Source organism: Oreochromis aureus, linkage group 3 (genome assembly GCF_013358895.1).
Source record: "Oreochromis aureus strain Israel breed Guangdong linkage group 3, ZZ_aureus, whole genome shotgun sequence".
Lineage (NCBI taxonomy): Eukaryota > Metazoa > Chordata > Actinopteri > Cichliformes > Cichlidae > Oreochromis > Oreochromis aureus.
Window position 1 is genome coordinate 46,127,223 of NC_052944.1, and position 17,859 is coordinate 46,145,081.

The 17,859-nt window shown below is 41.9% G+C and overlaps 1 protein-coding gene across 1 annotated transcript in view; it reads left to right on the plus strand.

Moving 5' to 3' along the window:
• The window catches only part of LOC116335541 (SH3 domain-containing protein 19-like), a 30,872-nt gene extending 14,005 nt beyond the window's left edge, over window positions 1-16,867 (plus strand). Inside the window, exons 5-17 of the mRNA XM_039610345.1 lie at window positions 30-165; window positions 282-447; window positions 1,455-2,657; window positions 8,131-8,202; window positions 10,293-10,518; window positions 11,642-11,936; window positions 12,017-12,223; window positions 12,588-12,646; window positions 12,746-12,996; window positions 13,743-13,774; window positions 14,754-14,928; window positions 15,025-15,119; window positions 15,625-16,867. Of these exons, the coding sequence (XP_039466279.1) occupies window positions 30-165; window positions 282-447; window positions 1,455-2,657; window positions 8,131-8,202; window positions 10,293-10,518; window positions 11,642-11,936; window positions 12,017-12,223; window positions 12,588-12,646; window positions 12,746-12,996; window positions 13,743-13,774; window positions 14,754-14,928; window positions 15,025-15,119; window positions 15,625-15,732 (3,025 nt within the window). The 3' untranslated portion in view covers window positions 15,733-16,867. The remainder of the gene's footprint in view (window positions 1-29; window positions 166-281; window positions 448-1,454; window positions 2,658-8,130; window positions 8,203-10,292; window positions 10,519-11,641; window positions 11,937-12,016; window positions 12,224-12,587; window positions 12,647-12,745; window positions 12,997-13,742; window positions 13,775-14,753; window positions 14,929-15,024; window positions 15,120-15,624) is intronic.
• The last annotated feature ends 992 nt before the right edge of the window (window positions 16,868-17,859 follow it).

Consider the following 17,859-nt stretch of genomic DNA (forward strand, 5'->3'; position numbering starts at 1 on the left):
CCTTCCTTTAACATGTGGCGTGTTTCCAGGCGTCCGGAGATCACCATCCTGTCAGCTGAGCCGCTGACCTCCACTTCCTGGTTTCCTGGAGCTTCTGGAGGGTTCCCACCTCCCCCTCCTCCTCCCGCACAGATCTGGGGACCCACGATCCCTCCGGCCATACAGGTGAGGTGTTTATTCAGGGGTGTTTTTGTATTAAATAATTGGCTTTGTTAAGTTTCATTATCCCACCTGTGGGTTCAGTGCATGTGTCTTATGTTTGCTTGTTTTCTCTCACTCAGCCGCCTCCTTCCTACGAGGAGGTGATCAGGGAGAAGACACAAGAGCAGGTTCTCTCCACTTCTTCCTCCTCCTCTGCTTCTGCGTCCCCCTCACATCCTGTTTCCACAGTAACCATCTCCACACAGACTGATCCAGGATCTGACCCCAATCCTCCAGAACCACAAGGCAAGAGGAAACTCGAGTTTTGCTTTTTTTTTTTTTTTTTTTTTTTTTTTTTGGGTAAAGCCGGCTAATATAAATAATATATCAATAACATATCAGTACAGTATAGAGTTAAACAGTGTTTAGATCTGCATTTGTGTTGCCCCGCCCCCACCTTCCAGCTGCAACAAAATCTCAGGGAGATGGCCTTTGCTGCTTGTAAGCTATTTATTATGGAGAATATTAAACCATTAAAAATTATTATGCGTGAATTTCACCTGTAGCGAAAAACTCAACTGATTTCTACATCTCCATCGTTGGGCTGTGGGGTCAGACGTCAACACACTCGTAGTAAATGTTTAAAGTTTCAGTAAAGTCTGTTCATATTAGACATAAACAAGTGTTGAAATAAATGAGTATGGTTCATGATTTTCTGCACCATTGCTCTGCTTTCAGCACTTTTATTGGCTCTTGGTGTTTTATTTTATATATTCTTCATTTATTATTATATCTTTCACAGCAAGTGTGGAATGTACCTGGACCGCTGTTTAATGTTTATGCTGTTGGTGACTTTGACAACATTTTTAATGGTATTATCTGACAAATAATGTGGTTTGCTGTGTGGTGCAGATCATAAGAGGCTTGTACTTGAGTTTTAGTGACTTCTAGAATTTTATTAGTCTGTTAGATAAATTTTTGTTACATTGAAGTTCACTAACTTTAGCTGATGCGCTCCACCATTTCATCCAAAAAAAACCCCTAAACAACAACAACAACAAAAAAAACCTATATTGTGACAGCCAAAATGCCATATTCAGTGGGTAATGTCACCGTAGCTATGTGCATCTTTTAAATACAGTACAATACAATACAGCCTGTGCCTGGGGACTAGAGAACAGCATACCCCTGTTATTTTACATTTCATAAAGTAGCAGGATGTTGTCTGTTTTGTCTGTATCACCCAGCCGTAATGACTGCCTTTAGGCTTATTTTATAAGTAATGAAGAAGTAACTTCTGTCTCTGTGTGCAGTAAGAAGACCAGTGAGACCGCCTCGGCCGCCTTGCCCCCAGCCTCCTAGATCATCTCACATTGATGACATCACCAGCACTGCCAGCCAATCAGCACTTGGCCCCATTGACAGTGACACGCACACGTCCACACAGACGTGTGACCTCCTCACTGATCTGAGTTCATCTTCAACCTCGAACTCTGGTGTTCAGACCGACGAGTGGGATCAGTGTTCTGCTACTGTGGATGTGCCGCCTCCTCGTACTTCTCCCACCACTTCCTTTGAAGTCCCATTGGAGCGACCCAGACCACGCCCTCGTTCTAAGCCTGGCCTTCGACCAATCAGCAGCGAGGTTAAAGTTCAGACTTTGGTGAAGCTACGGGAGGACGGTTTGGCCACGTTAGCCAGCCGTGCAACAAGTGACGCTGCTAACCAACAAGTCACTCAAGGGAAATATTCTCAGGAGTTACTCGAGGCCTTCAGTTCAGACGACTGGGGCTTCCCAGAGAACCGCGGCGATACCAGCGGGCTGAGCCAATCAGAGAGTGAGGAAGGGGAGGACGAAGACGACGGGGAGGACATGGCAACACTGAAAGCGAGGATACAAGCCTTTGAGCAGCAGCAGCAGGTGAGCAGTGAGAGCTGTGCAGACGGTAATAACAGACAAAGTGGACCCACAAAGAGGCCAGAGCCTCGACCACGCCCTCGTCTCCAGGGGCAACAAGCCAAATCTAGCCCTCCCACGATTGCCCCCAAACCCAAAAACTTTTCACCTGGTCCTAAACCGTCCACCAAGTTATTCTGGGAAGATGGAGGTTTCACAGCAGACTCGACTGAAGCCCCCTCTTCTAAACCTCAAACAGCGGCAGAACCATCACTGAAATCTGCACCAGGCCTGGAGCCACAGCCCATTAAACCCACAGAGAAACCCACAATAACACCCAAACCCCAGTCCAGCACAGAAACAGTCTCCTCTGCTCCTGTCCCAGCCCCGCGGCCCCCTCCACCCAAGATAACCCCCTGTCTCAGTGACCCTAAACCCCCACCCAGACCTCCAGTCGCCCCCAGGGCCAGTATGGGTGCTACACACCCAGATAAGAGCACCACCGATGGACGCAGTACCCCAACTCTAACCCCGAGGCCCTTGGTGGAAGTTGGTGGTGGATCACAGACAGAGACTCAGACTGGAAGTGAAGCGACGCAGAGCGCCACAAACCAAACTGGTGAGTTTTTAACACAATTCACAATCTGCTGCCCCCTACAGGCAGCTCCAAGGAACTACTACAGTTATTATAAACAATATAAAAAATTAATAATTGTTATTAATGAATAACTATTAATTCATAATTGTTTCTTTTAGGGATGCACCGATACCGATACTGGTATCGGGTATCGGGGCCGATACTGTAAAATGTGTGCGTACTCGTACTCGTAAAAGTTAACCGATACCATGAACCGATACTAATGTAGCCCGGATGGGAATTTGGGAGTGGATACTCATAATTCCCATGGACTTGAACGCCACAGTAACATAAGGTGTTCACAGTTGATGTTATGTGATGTAACTCTACCCTGAATGTAATTTGCCCTGTAATATGTCGCAAGGTAAATACAGGTAATTAGAGCAATCAAACTGTTATGTTAATCATAAAAAATTATTATTTTATGGTATGTAACTCTGAAGGGAGTTAAAATATTTTTCAGAGTTCTCATTTTCTGGAGGCCTGTGAAGGTAGCATAAAACGGGACCTTGCATGGAGAGATGTACGAGGTTAGCTGAACCAAAGTGAGAGACTCGGCTAGTTTTACTGAGGTTAACCAGCACAAAAGAGTGTGTGACTAGAAAGCTGACCGTGTGAGAGCTTCACAACAGAGTGTGGGTGAAGTGACTTTTTGTTTCAATGGTCGCACCACCGTGCTGTGTTTCCAGCTACGACCGCCGAGGCTAAAGGCTAGCCCGGACTGCTTGGCTTCGCCAAGGAGGCAGCCGCTATGGGCTGTCGGAGAGCTGGACAGTGACTCGCTAACGTGCTGTAGCAGAGACAGCATCGGGTCCGCAGGGAGTGGATTTAGTGTGGGACTGGTGCACGGCGACCTACCGATCAGCTGAACTGTAAGTCAGACTTTTGTGCTCTTACTGGGGAGAAGAGGATTTTTCTCCATCGTCCGGCGTGAGCAACAAACAGGCCTGCAACAAGTGTGAATGTGAGTGTGTGGAGCCCATGTGTGAATATTGTGTGTTTAGTAGATTTATATAACGTGTTTTGGAGTGTATATTAGTGAGTCACTTACCAAAAGGTGATAACATAAGTTGGGTTGTTTAATATAATTTGAAAGGGAATTATTTCATTTATACAGTGTATTTCATTTGGTTAAGGAATTGGAATATCATTTGAGTTTAAAAAAGGGATGTGTTGTACAGTATTTGTCTCTGCCCTTACGTTCAGTTAACGTTTCGTTTGTGTTAAAGAGTTGTCTGGGGTCATTTCTTTACTACTGGTTAAGTTTAACTTGTGTGTGGTAGAAGTATCGGATTTTGTACTCGGTATCGGCAAGTACTCAGATCCAAGTATTGGTATCGGATCGGTTTGAAGAAATTGGTATCGTTGCATCCCTAGTTTCTTTGTTACGATTTCTTTACCGAAGTGTGTTGTGGCAGAAAAATAATGACCTACTGGTGCCTTAATGTCAGCTGTATTTTTTTTTTTTTCACATTTCACATAGTAGTATTAGCATTTGTGGTAGTAGCTAGAGATTAGCCCCATACTGTAGTGGTTTACACATTTGCCTAAAAAGTCGAAAGATCCCCAGTTCGATTCCAGGCTGTGTCAGGAAACCTTCCAAGTAAACATCCAGAGCTTTTCTGCTTCAGTGACCGCTTGTGAATAAGGAAGCAGATAAAAGTAGAATTGTGCTATTAGCAAACAAAGGACGTGCAGCCATGCTTACTTATATAGGTTGTGATGATGATGACAATATTAACAACAATAATAATAATAATAATAATAAGAAGAAGAAGAATGTACTAATAATAGCACTAATCTGCAGTCTTGGTGAACTAGTTCTCCGTCTGGTGCAGGTTCTGGTTGAAGTGACCGCCTAACAGAAATAAACATTTCTGTAGTCACAGACAGAGGATGAGTTTGCAGATGATATGGAGGACCACCACAGGAGCAACCTGTTGCTAAATAAATGACATGGTTATCGGTCACTAAACCTTCAAAATAAGAGCCCAAAAATACTTACATGGGTGTCCTGCCAAAGTAAAATATATTTGTGGGAAAACTATACTTGGCACAGAAATGGGGTACATAGGGGTACATAATGTCGTAGCAAAATTCTTGGTAATCAGTAATTGATAAAGATCATGGTTGGAGCAGCATGAGTGCTTGGTATGATTTAAGAAGATTGATGAATTGAGCTCATTACGTTGACTTGGGGATTCTTGTTACAGAAATTGGTTATATATGACTTGTTGGAAATGAATAGAGTCTCCAGCTACTGACAGGTGTGGACTGACCATGTGTCACTTCAGCTGTTTTACAGGTTTTTTTGCTCCAAAGGTTTTAAATTGTACTGACCTACATTTCCTGTTTTTGTTTGTTTGTTTGTTTTTTTTCACATATCTCAGCAGTAAACTGAACACAGAAACTTCGTCCTTTAAAAAATCAAAACAAAAACCTCTTTGTTTCTGCACATGTGCAGAAGTGCAGCTCAGCTCACAAATATTTACAAGAGGGAAGCGTGCTGCTTATCTACTAGATAACCCGATTGTGTAGCAACGGCTGATAAGCTCAGTTTCATTGACTGAACTTGAGAACTACACTGTGATAATCTGCTATCGCCGTTACTGATAGTAAATGGGAACATTTTCCTTTTAATTCTACTCACAGTTTTAAGCGTGACGACTCAAAGATAACAGGGCGAAAATAAAAGCTAAGCAGCTGGAACTTCTGTATGCTTTTTCTGTTTCTCAGTCTTATACATTTAGGTCTGTTTAAGGACTGTATTTGGATAAAACAAACGTTTTTACAATTTTGCCACCAATTTGGATTTTAAATTCATCAAAATATAACTGAAATGCAGGGTTCTTATAAAAGCATTATATCAACTGTTTAGAAATTACCTTTTTATACACAGTTTACCCATTTTCATTAGCTTAAAATTAATTGGACAATAGACGACTAACAGTTTCATGACCACATGAGTGCCTATTTGTTTAGGTTTAGACATTAAAATCTATTAGGCTAAGGCCTGGGCATAAAATAAAATACTAATATAAATTTCAGCATTTAAAAGTAAAAGGTTTGCTTTAAAAAAGGTTATTATTTTAGTTTTAAAGTTTTAAAGCTCTATTTTTGTGGTTGCCACGGTGACACATCTTCTCTGAAGAGCCTGGACAAACTATATGTTACAGGTACCAGGTGGCAGCACCTGTAGACAGCTATATATGTGTCCTGTAAACAGGAAAGAAATGATCAGACAGGGAGACGTGGCTTGTCGTTCTTGAATATTCTGCCATTATCGCTGCTTACAGCTGCACTGAAAAAAAATCACCTTTATGTCCATGAGCAGGGATGAATCGATTTCTTTATTGTGAGGCCAGGCTGGCTCTAAGCAGTGTTTATTGGACCGTGATGATGTAATTTCAGGCACAGCAGCTCCACCTAACCCTTCTGTTTGCCACTGATAGCCAATCAGAAGGAAGTTGGCTTAAAAGCCATAGGAGCTAAATTAGCTTATTTGATATATTTAAATAAAAATTGATTATTTTGAAGTGTGAATCATGCAAAGCTGCTGTACTGGCATCTGTAAATGAGAGGAACCCTTCCCTTTTGGGCATTAATTGCATAGTTATAGATTTTTCTGCAGTAAAATTAGACTTTATTGCCTTGGCTCCAGACCTTTGTATTGCAGCTCTTGCCTCTAATTAATATCAAACCATCAGTCTCAGCTTAGTTACGTTTACTTTAGGGATGTCATATATTTCTGCAAACTTTTTGAGGTCAGTATTTTGATCAAGTTTTAAGTGTTTGAACACTTAAAGGAGCACCTGAAGGTGTGTGGCACGCCTCTGGTTTTGTGTATGCTGAAGCATTATCCGTTAAAGAGAAGCCAGTCCTGTGCTGATGTTGACATTTGAAATACAATCCGCTGTTTACCCTGAAACCTCCGTCAGGGATTTACAGTGGCGTCAGTGTTTGTGGTGCCTTCTCGCTGACTGCTGAATACATATTCATTGTGATCTTAGAATTCACAACGAGCAAGCGTCTCAGCTCACCCTGGAAGAAAACCAGTCGTTCGAGGAAGTGACTCCTCCTCCATGGACCAGTGAAGTTCTTTCTGTCTCGGCCTGTCTGGAGACAAACTAACTAACCTATTTTTAAATGACACCAATTGAACCTAATGTACTGTCTACCAAGACATTGAGGGAGCAGACATTCCCTAAATCAGCCCAGATGTTGACTTTGGAATCAGTGCTAATCGCACAAAGCTCCAATATAAACCATTTACAGGATGTTTCCTCCTGCTTTGTAAAATGGTTTTACTGGTGAAATAAAGAATGCCTGGGACTTTCTAGGAGGACTGACTGGAGACATTTAATTACCCTCCGTGAAATAGTCACAAATAACGATGGCAACCAAGATAACAGTGCTGTGAAAAACATGGTAACTGCTGTACCACAGCAGATCAGCTGCCTCCATCTCACTCTATTCCTACCAACCTCCTCTGTCACACCAGCCCTCTGCATATCCTTCCTCACTAAATCCACAAACTTCTGGTCTTCCTCTTTTTTTCCTGCTTTGCAGCTTCTTCATCCTTTGTCTAATATGGCCACCATCCTTCCTTCACACTACCATCTTGTAAACTTTCACTCTTGTTGCTATCCTAGTGTCACAAATCACCCCTGACACTCATCTCCACCCACCCTGCCTGCACTCTCTTCTTCACCTCTCTTGAGCACCGTCTGCTGTTTTCGATATTTGACCTCCAGGTATTTAAATTCACCTACCTTGACTACTTCTGCTCCTTGCATGATCTAAACATGAATTGGTAGATGTGAGACCGGTTTCATGAAAAATTGCGTTCATGAAAACAAAAATAAGGTGGCAGGAGCAGGAATTTTTGTCCAGAACCATGAAAAATCTGAAAAAATTATCCAAACAGCTAAAAATGTAACATGGTTTTGTTTTCTTGTTTAATTATTTGTCCACTGAACTGAGGTGATAGAAGGTTATTAGGGATTTATTGTTGTGGTTGATGGTGACAGCGCTTACGTGTAAAATATAACAAAACAGCAAATCTCACCTTTCTTCACTGTGTCTTGCACTCTTACAGAGCTGGAACTTGTCAGTATTTTCATTGTCTTTTCATCTGTTGATATTTTTTCTCAGTTGTTGTGACTCTTACAGCCCACACTGAACTGACAGAATATGTTGTTTTCTTTTAGCTTATCTACAAGTCAGAACCCAGAAAATCCTGATGATTAAAAATGATTTATAATAACACAGGATGAAGATGAGCAGACATTCTCCCACATCAAGCTGCAAGCACTGCATGAATGTAATGAATGTGTCTCAGCATCAAGCAGTTTTAGAATTACAGAATTTTATTAAATCTCCATCAACAACTTTATTTTCATGTTTATTTTCTGATTTTTTTAAATTAATTAATTAATTTTTTTTGTCATTTCAGTGAAAGTTGGAAGTTCTCGTCCAGGCGTCCCAAACAAGCCAGCAGCACTGATGGCACCGCGCAGAGCAAGTGGTAAGACACAACAGTGTGTGTGTGTGTGTGTGTGTGTGTGTGTGTGTGTGTGTGGACACTGAGCTGAAGCACAATAGAGTGTTTGAGAGCTTAGAGACACAAATCTGTCCTGCTTAGAAATATGCAAACTTTCAGAGAGATTTTCTGTGGTTTGTGTGTTTTTGCATGTGAGTGTGTGTCTGTGTGTGCTGAAGGGAGGGAGGGTGTTGCATTATGCAATCCAAACCTTGTGAAAGAAAAAGACTGTGATTGTGTAAGGAGAAACAAGACCCCACTGTTGTTGTGGTGGTGTGCTGTGAGTTTGATGCACCAGAAGTGTGTGTGTGTGCTTAAGTGTGTAATGATATTGGCTGCAGCATGAAGTTGTGCAAACCAGTGGTCAGTTAATAGTCTTTCATTAAATATATTTATCCTTCTCTCAGCTGTGTAACGCGTGCGCTGTGAGCCTCAGATTGACGAGTGCATATTGAGGGATATCGACGCCCTTATCAGTTCTGCTCGTCTCTGAGGGCACGACAGTATTTTTTGTCACAGTGCAAAATGTTTACTACTCTATTTACCAAAACGTGTAAAAAAAAAAACAACAAAAAAAACAAAAACCCAGTATGAGACTGCTTGCGGTTTTCCTTTGGTCACCGTTTTGTCTCCACTAGACTGAACACAGAGTAGAAACGGTAGAAAAAGGGCTCGTTTGTGACTCAGGTGTGAACAAGCTCCACCGATGTGAGTCTGACGTCACTGTTTGGCAGTGAGCTGTCAGAAAAAAACACATGACAGCACTGGAAAAGGGAGCTCATCGGCTTGGAGGCATTCTGACTTATTCAACCATTTGGAAACTCCTCTTGACTCCCGTCCTTACTCAGGATGTTTGCTGCTGTGTTGCAATGAAGCAGTATGATTCTTCTGTGTGTGTTACTTAAATTTAAATGAATTTGGTTGTCATTACGCCTTCTGTGTATGCCATACATTAACTACATGACCATAGCTGTAGTGAATCTGTCATACCTCAAACATCATGTAGTTTGATTAAACTGCAGATTTCCTGGAGTTTTGGAACAATAACAGCACTTCTGGATTGCTGGAAAAACAAAAGCCAGCACATGTAAACAACTTATTTAGGAAGCAAATCGAATGCAGACTGGCTGGAGTGACTCAGATAATCAGAGCATGTCAGCGACTAGTCTGAGCTTGTCGTGGAAGGGATACAGCAGCAGAAGAGATGGGAAATTGAGGCTTGATAGCAAATGAAGGCCCGAATCACTCAGTATTAATATAGTGTGCTAATAAAGAGGCGGTGACTTTATATGGAGGTCCAGCAACAGTAAACTCACCACCAGGCAACCATCTTAAAAACAGCTTTGGGAATTTATCTGGGAAGTTATTTTGAAGCACTGTGCAAATTAAATGTTAGTGCCTGTTTTTCCTCTAGAAGTTGTTAACCATGTTTAGTTTGCCATGTTTCTGTTGTTTCTCAGTTCAAGCACACATACTAGCACATACGTTTTTTGCCAGCAGAGGGCAACAAAGGACATTTAAAGCCTTACTGATCCCTGATTTAGGTTTAAATAGAAATGCAAACTGAAGAAAAATGATTGCTGAAGCATCTCAACGTAAACAAGTAAAGTTCAGATGATGTCTGTGTCAACAAACATCATCATACCATCATACCAGGCTCATGTCCAGAAAGAAGAGAGCTATGACAGGTGCTTAGTATGAGTAAGTCTAGCTTTTGTTTTTTGTTGTGATCATGGCACCATCACACACTAAAATTTGGCTAAAACATATTAAGTCATTCAAAAATAAAAAGATTGTCCTTAAACGTCTAATCTTGACATTGTAGGAAAAATTTCAAGATTTTATTCAAATTATTCTAAAAATTATTTTGAATTTTTTTTGTGTGTTTTCTGTAATGTTGGTTCACCTTTTCGTGGTCATTGGTGAGCTCTTCTTTTATGTAAGTGCTACATTACAAACTGCAGCTCTTGTTGCCAGTTTAATCGAACCACTCAGATTATTAGATCAGCTTTAATCTCAGTGGTTTCTATCTCATGTATGCGTTTAAGCAAATTATGTTTGCTTTCTGCCTGCAGCCCCAAATCTGGCTCCCAAACCCTCTGGAGTCTCATCAACTCCTCTGGATCCAAACCCGGTCCCGGCCAAACCTGCAGCAGCCCCTAAACCTTCTGGACCGGCCCCAGCCAAACCCCCGAGCCTGGCTCCAGCTCCGGCCTTGAGGAAGGGGCCTGTGGTCCAGACCAAACCTGAGCCTGCCAACACTACAAAACCAAACTCCTCAGACCCTCCTCTGCCTCCACGGTAAGAAAGGCAGCCAAGCTGTAGGAAAGATGGAAGTTTGCTGCAAAGCAATGAATTTCCATGCTGTGGTGTCTCTGGGTTGATGGGGCAGAGCTGCGTTCTCACATCATTGAAATTCCAGCAGTTTATTTTGGTCAACATATTTAGAAGACGATACTAATCACAGAAAAACTCAGCAGAGGTAGAAGAGAGAAAAACGGCTCAGTTTGGCTTTGTTTAAACTTGTTTGGACATGAACGTGTAATTCTTGGTCTAATGACAAAAGTAGGACTGTTACCATGTTAGCTCGCTGGGTTGAGCAGGTGATCCATATGCTGTAAGGCTAATGCAGAGGCCCAGGTTCAGGTCCACCACAATTTAAAAAAAAAAAAAAAAAAAAAGGCTGAAAATCCCAAAACATATAATACATACACATACTGAGAGTGGTTTCAGTTGAATTTTGATTAACCTCTGGTGCAGGACGACGCAGCCCCTCTTCTTTCAGCTACATACAGCAGTCGACCCTCAGAGCCGTACACATCCAAAACTCCACCTTGTTCTACTTTCTCACTGTAGATAACGCAAACCGATAAAGCAGCAGCATTTCACAGTGAATGCAAACAAATCCAACTGGATTTGATCCAGAGCTAAAGCATTTTTGTGTCTACATACGTGATTGCCTCTGAACCTGAACCTAAATGAGGTCCAGCAAAATTAAGAAGATAAGGTAGTAGGTGTTAGAGGTGGGCTACAGCTGCTGTTTTCGCTTGAAGACACCTCCTCTTTATCTTTAATAATAATAATAATAATAATAATAATAATAATGCATTGGATTTATATAGCGCTTTTCAAGGCACCCAAAGCGCTTTACAATGACATTATTCATTCACGCTCACATTCACACACTGGTGGAGGCAAGCTACGGTTGTAGCCACAGCTGCCCTGGGGCAGACTGACAGAAGCGAGGCTGCCATATCGCGCCATCGGCCCCTCTGGCCAACACCAGTAGGCCAAGGACACAACGACCAGGACAGAGAGGCCGGGGATCGAACCGGCGACCTTCCGGTTACAGGTGCCCTTCCCAACCCCCTGAGCCACAGTCGCCCCTTTACCTGACTAATAATACTCTTTCTTTTACCTTCAGTCCATCCAGTGTGAAGCTCCTCCCCCTTCGTCCACCACCAATCAAATCTATCCCCGGGCGCCCGCCGCCGCCAGCCATCAACTCCACCTCCTCAGCTAGCCAGAATCCAACTCCAGCTAAGGTTACTCCCGCCCCCTCCCTTTCAGCTGCTAGTCAGGTGACACCTTCACAGACCAGTTCCAGTCCTCCTCCTCCTTCAACAGCCAATCAGACACAGGCACAAAAGGCACCAAAGCGAGGACCACCTCTGCCTCCACGCCCTAAACCTGGGCACCTTCTGTACAACAGCTACGTGGTAAACCTGCACACACACATGCATGCACAAAGATACAAGCACAGTTCTGATTACGTTTCTAATTCCACTTTATCTCTCAGAAGCAGGAAGTGCTGATAGTCCTGGATGACCCGAGTCCCTCGCCGTCGGAGCATCCTCCAGGCGAGAGGCATAATCAGAATACCACCCCCCCCCTAATCAACACATCACAGTGTCTGCTGGACCTGGACCCCAAGCCAGAGTCCGTCCTTGATCAGGACAACCAATCAAAACCTGCCCTGGAGGACCGCAGCCTGTCAGGCTCAGAGGTACAGCTTCAGATTTTTTTAGTTCATTATTCAAATCATTTCTGAAAAAGGTTCAGAGGTCACCTGTCAGGAGTGGTGGGTTGGTTCAGACCAGACAGATTTGTAGCTCTGGATTACGGAGGCCTAAAACTGCAAAAAATCATGAATTATAGGAAACTGGAACGGTACCACAATAACATTAGTTTAATGAATAATTTGCATTTGCATTGCCATCATACATATTTATATTTGGTGCATTTAATTGAATATTATTTTAATTAATTATTTTTGTTATTAATTTTTTATTTCGACTCACTGCAAAGTTTTTAAACTGTTTTTAAATGCATAAATATTAATGACATTTAAGTTTTTGTTTATCCTTTAGTCGATTATTCCGGTGCAGCCTGCTGAGCTGAAGGCGCAACCAGACTCTCCTCCTGTCAGGTCAGACACACACACACACACACACACACACACACACACACACACACACACACTCTCTCTCTATGAGCCACATGTTCTAATCAGCCGGTTATTCTGCAGCGGCCCTCGGTGCGTTGCTCTGTTGGACCACGAGGGAGAGGAAGAGGACGAGCTCACCTTTTCCCAGGGTGATGTCATTGCTCTCCTGGAGCTCATTGGACAGGAGTGGGGGCGGGGACAAATCCACGGCCGAATCGGTAAATTCCCCTTGAACTTCACAGAGGTGGTGGAGCCCCTCCCAAGGTCAGTGACTGAACTGGGGGAAACTGACAAACCGGCGCTGACGGACATGGCAATGACAGAAAACTCCGGTGAGCTGAAGGCTGCATTATCATAATCGCTACATCTCCTTGCGTCACTGCTGTGGATGACTGCTAACAAAAGTTTTTTGTTTTTTTTAAATCAAAGGGGGCTTAGAGTTTTAAAAAGCTTTGAATGTCACCTTTGCTTTAAAAGAAGGTGTGAATCTTAGTATCTGGTTTCTTAAAATGCTGGTAATTTCACGCATTTTCTGGGTTTTCCTTCTTCCGTCTGCATGACTCTGCAATGACTCTGTTATATGATGGCAAAATTAACACTTAAAAAGGTAAAACATTTCTATCACTGTCCTGGTGATTTAGCCAAAACCTCTTTGGTGAACGCCAACATTTTATATCTGCAGTATGCATGCTTCTCAAGATCTGTTTGTGCTGGTTTTATCTTCACATTTTGGAGCAGTTACATAAATGAATCAAAGTGATGGTGTAAGACTCCTAACAAGCTACAACAGCGTCTCTGTGTGCACTGTTTAAAAAAAAAAAAAAGGCACACTCATGCCTGTTCTCAGGGGGAAGATGAACTCGAAGATGAAGCTGTTCTAAAAAAAAAAAAAAAAAACGGTTTCAAATGACTGAACTAGAATATGCTGGAAGTGAACTTCATTTTTTTTTTCATTTATGCACAACTTCTGATCAGTCTTCTCACGCCTCCTTGTGGCCATTTTAAAACTGCTACAAGACAGAAATGTTCTCTGTTTTGGACGTGAATGTAATGATGCTCTTTCACGTATCATCTGCAGGAATAAAGACTTCACAGGGCTCAAACTCAGAGGTGAGTGAATTTTCATTTTCTATTGTTATTTTGTTAAACAGCAATTAATCAACATGTTTCATATTAGGGCTGCACAATTAATTTAATGAACCTGATTGAGCAATATTGAAAAAGAAAATCGAGCGGAGCCAAGTAAGTGTCTGACGTGTCTGCGTCTGCTGTTTGAAAATACTTTGGATTCGGGCCAATCATGAGCAAAGAGTGCTGTAAAGTCGTGTCTACACTGCAAAGACATACATCTGATCTATTCAGCAGCCTGACAACACAACACTAACCTAAAATTCAGTGCAGTGGTAGCTAAAGTAATCTTCCAGCATCAGCACAGGCGTCCATCAAAGCTATCCTGTTCATCACGTCTGTCAAACATCCAGCTCACTAAGATGCACTAAAATCAGCAGCACAATCACATTCAGCCAAAGAAAAGTGAAAAGAAAAGAGCCTTTTTGGTGGACGTCCCTAATCTTTAGAATAACCTCCTTGATTAACATGTTTTCTTATCCATTTCTGTGCACGTTTGTTGATATAGTGATTATAAATGTTATAAGTAACAAATGCTTCAGGTAAACAGTCAACACACTGGACAAACATGTTCTCCGCTCAGTTATTTTTCCTGAGCAGTAAAACCTGGGCTGTAAAGAAAAGCGTCTCACTGCTGTCGAGTGCTTTGCAACAGGTTTTATTCACTTTAATCAGCAGCTGGATTGAAAACTTTATATTTGCTTGTAGGAGCTGCACTGGGATCAGAATAAAGGCTGAATTTGTCTGCAGAGATTCATTAACATCAATGTAATAGTTAAGAATTTAATCCACTGTGTTGATGTGGTTTAGTCTTAAATTGTCTTAACTAGCGCTGATTTAGATTTTTAAAATAATGCAAGAAGCTCTTTTTATATTGTTTTATTATATAATTTAATTTATGGTTGATGTAAAATGTAAGTGTTTCTCTCAGTTATTGATTTGTTAAACTGTGTGTGTGCAGACTGAGGAGTGGGCTGTAGCTCTGTTTGACTTCCCCGGTCAGACCCCAGAGGATCTGTCCTTCCACAAGGGGGCGCTGATCCAAGTGACGGAGCACATCGATGCAGAGTGGAGGAGAGGAAGAGTGGAGGGGAGAGAGGGTCTTTACCCTGTGGCCTTCACACAGCCCTGCAAAGGTACAAAAGTCTGGGAGAGAGATTGTCAAACATGACAAAAATGCACAAATAAACACGCACACTGTATCAAACTTTTCTTTTTTTTCTCTTCTCCAGCTCAGCCAATCACAGGCCAGCAGCCTGTGGCTAAAGGAATGGCCAAAGCTCTGTTTGACTTCACAGCAGAAAGCGAGGATGAGCTCACACTGAAGGTGTGTGAGGAGCCATAAGTATTTAGACACAAACACACTGTAGTCTTGGCTCTGTACACTTTCAAAGTGCTGTTTTTATACATAATCCCTCCTTCACTGGCACTGATACCTCTGTAGACTTCATGTTGACAGTTCCAGTTATCTGATGAGTTTGTCCTTGGATAATGAGAGAACAGGCCTCACCTGGCCATGAAACTATCAGTCAACTATTCAGGTATTTTTGAGCCTCAGAATTATGGCACAAGTATAAAAACAGTTGTTAATCCAGTGTTTTTGTTAAACGCCTTAAATTAAGACTGAAAGACTGCACTTCAATCACATCTTGACTGGATGATTTCAAATCCACTCTGGTGGTGTACGCGGGAAAAACTACAGAAAACAATATATCACTGACAAATACTTACAGATCTAAATAAAATACTCTGTCAGATTTCATGTGTTTAGTTTTTGGTCTTGATTTTTTTGGTTAATAACATGTCTGTTCTCTCTCTGTGTTACTGTGCAGGTCGGTGACATTATCACACAGGTGGAGGCTGTGGATGAGCAGTGGATTATGGGCGTTGTGGGCGGGAAGCATGGGATTGTGCCTAAAAACTACATTTCACTTTTGTGACCAGGGATATCCTGAAACGGCTGATGTGGGAAAACAAAGAATGAAACTGCTGTTTGCTGCCGCTCTGTTGAACAGGTTGGAGGTCTGGAACTGGAAACCTCCGACCTGTCGATGCTACAGGGAGTGCTGGTGCTCCCACGGACACGCACATGAATCTGATCCAGTGTTTGTGAGAAAAACTGAACATTTTAAGAGAATAAAATCAACTCTGATTATGCTGGTGGTTTGATGACGTCTTTGAAGTGTCTGTGGTCGTGATATCTGCGTACTGGATGATTAAGAGGTGGATTTTCCTCTCACGGTCATCCTGCTGTGATTATTTTCATCTGCCATGGACTGGCTCTGACCTTTCTCTCTTTTTTTTTTTTTTTTACATTACTCTGTTTGGTATTTGTGAAAATCAGTTAAAATCTGGATCGATGGACAAAACAGATCCAGGTTGGACGTCTGCTTCAAAGAGCCACTTTTTAGATCTTTGTATCTGACTACAGATGTTTAACAAAGAGTCTTTAAAGTGATCTGAGCTTTTTTAATGTGTTAAACTATGAATTGCTAACAGTGTCGGTGTTGCCACTCAAAGAAAGTAATGTGTACCACATTAATGCAGTACGTTACTTAAGTACTCGCCAGAGAAAATAATTTGTTACACTGCTTGTTACCTTACTTTTGCATTACTCTGTAACATGATTTGAAATGCATTGTCATATAATCACCAGTTAACAATATATACCTAAAGCTACAGTCGTTCACATCAACACAAATCTCTATCCTAATGAGGACACACAACATCTCTCTTTTAGTGTTTACACGTGAACACAAAGCAAAGCTGAACAAGACTTCAGAGCAATCACCACGGTGACTCTGCTGTGGAAACATGAACGGGTAGAAATGGAGGCTGCAAGTCTGACTACCTGTTGGAGATCAGGATCAGGATCTGGCTGCTGGGCTGGGATCGGCATGCGCTTGGCTTCATCATCACTCTGGGTTCTTGACTAGCTTTGTGTTAACATGCCGTCTGTACAGAGGAAGAGTTAAAGTTCTGTTAGCAGCATAATCTGTTTGTGTCATTGATCCAGTCTGTAATTTACCATTGTGCTCTTGTCCTTATGTGCAATAAAAACAAAAATAATTCCCATATCTCCGCTCCTCAAACCTGTAACCGCTCCACTACTGTCCTCCCTGCACACAAACTGCAATCAGCTGATTGTAGTACAAGCCATCCGTCCTGTGTGACTGAGGTACCTTTGCAACACACGTGTCCCATTAAAATTGTAAGTTTTATATAGTTACTGAATTTAGTACAATAATCTATTACATTACTGGATTAGTACAAAAATTGATGAATTGATTTTGATCCAACCTTCCCTTCTTCTTGGACACCACCAGTCCATTGCCTCTCTTGTCTGCTTTTTTACCCTCTACAGAACCAGCTAAAATAGATTAGAAATTAGCTCACCATTTGTTCATCATTGACATCAACAAAGGACTGGCTCAGTCTGGCTTGCAAACATTAGCGCTAACTTGTGTTTTATGCAGTCAGTATGAACGTCCACATTTTCATACTGATACTGACCTATGCAGTATTTAATCAAGTCTCTGAACTGTACAACACATGGAAAAGTATAACAAGACAGTGTTATGTAGGTTTCCTCACTGTTCACTGTCATAACTGTCAATAAAATACTTCGCTGTGATTAAAATATACCGTGGTTTAATGCTCCAATAAACCAGGAACAACAGTTTCCTGGTGAACTTTAAACCGGAAGGTTGACTTTAACAAACTAAAACCTATTTTCTGCCCGTGTGCATTCACCTTTGGTTTGCTGCAGTTAAACTGCTCCAACAGGAGGAAGTTTTTGAACCGGCGCAGAAAAGCTCTAAGCTCTTTCTCTCCCACATTTTCTTTCAATGTTTCCTATGCAAAAACACTACATCTCAAAAACAGCAGTTAATATTTCCCAGCTGAATTAAACTCTAATCATTGACTAATTGAGGAATCACTGCAGCTCCAATTATTATTTGGATTTGACAGCTGATTAGGGCTGCACTCAATGAACAAAATCTAATATCCCGATAATGACATATATCACAAAATAATGCATTTTCTGTAAATTCTGTGAATCTTGG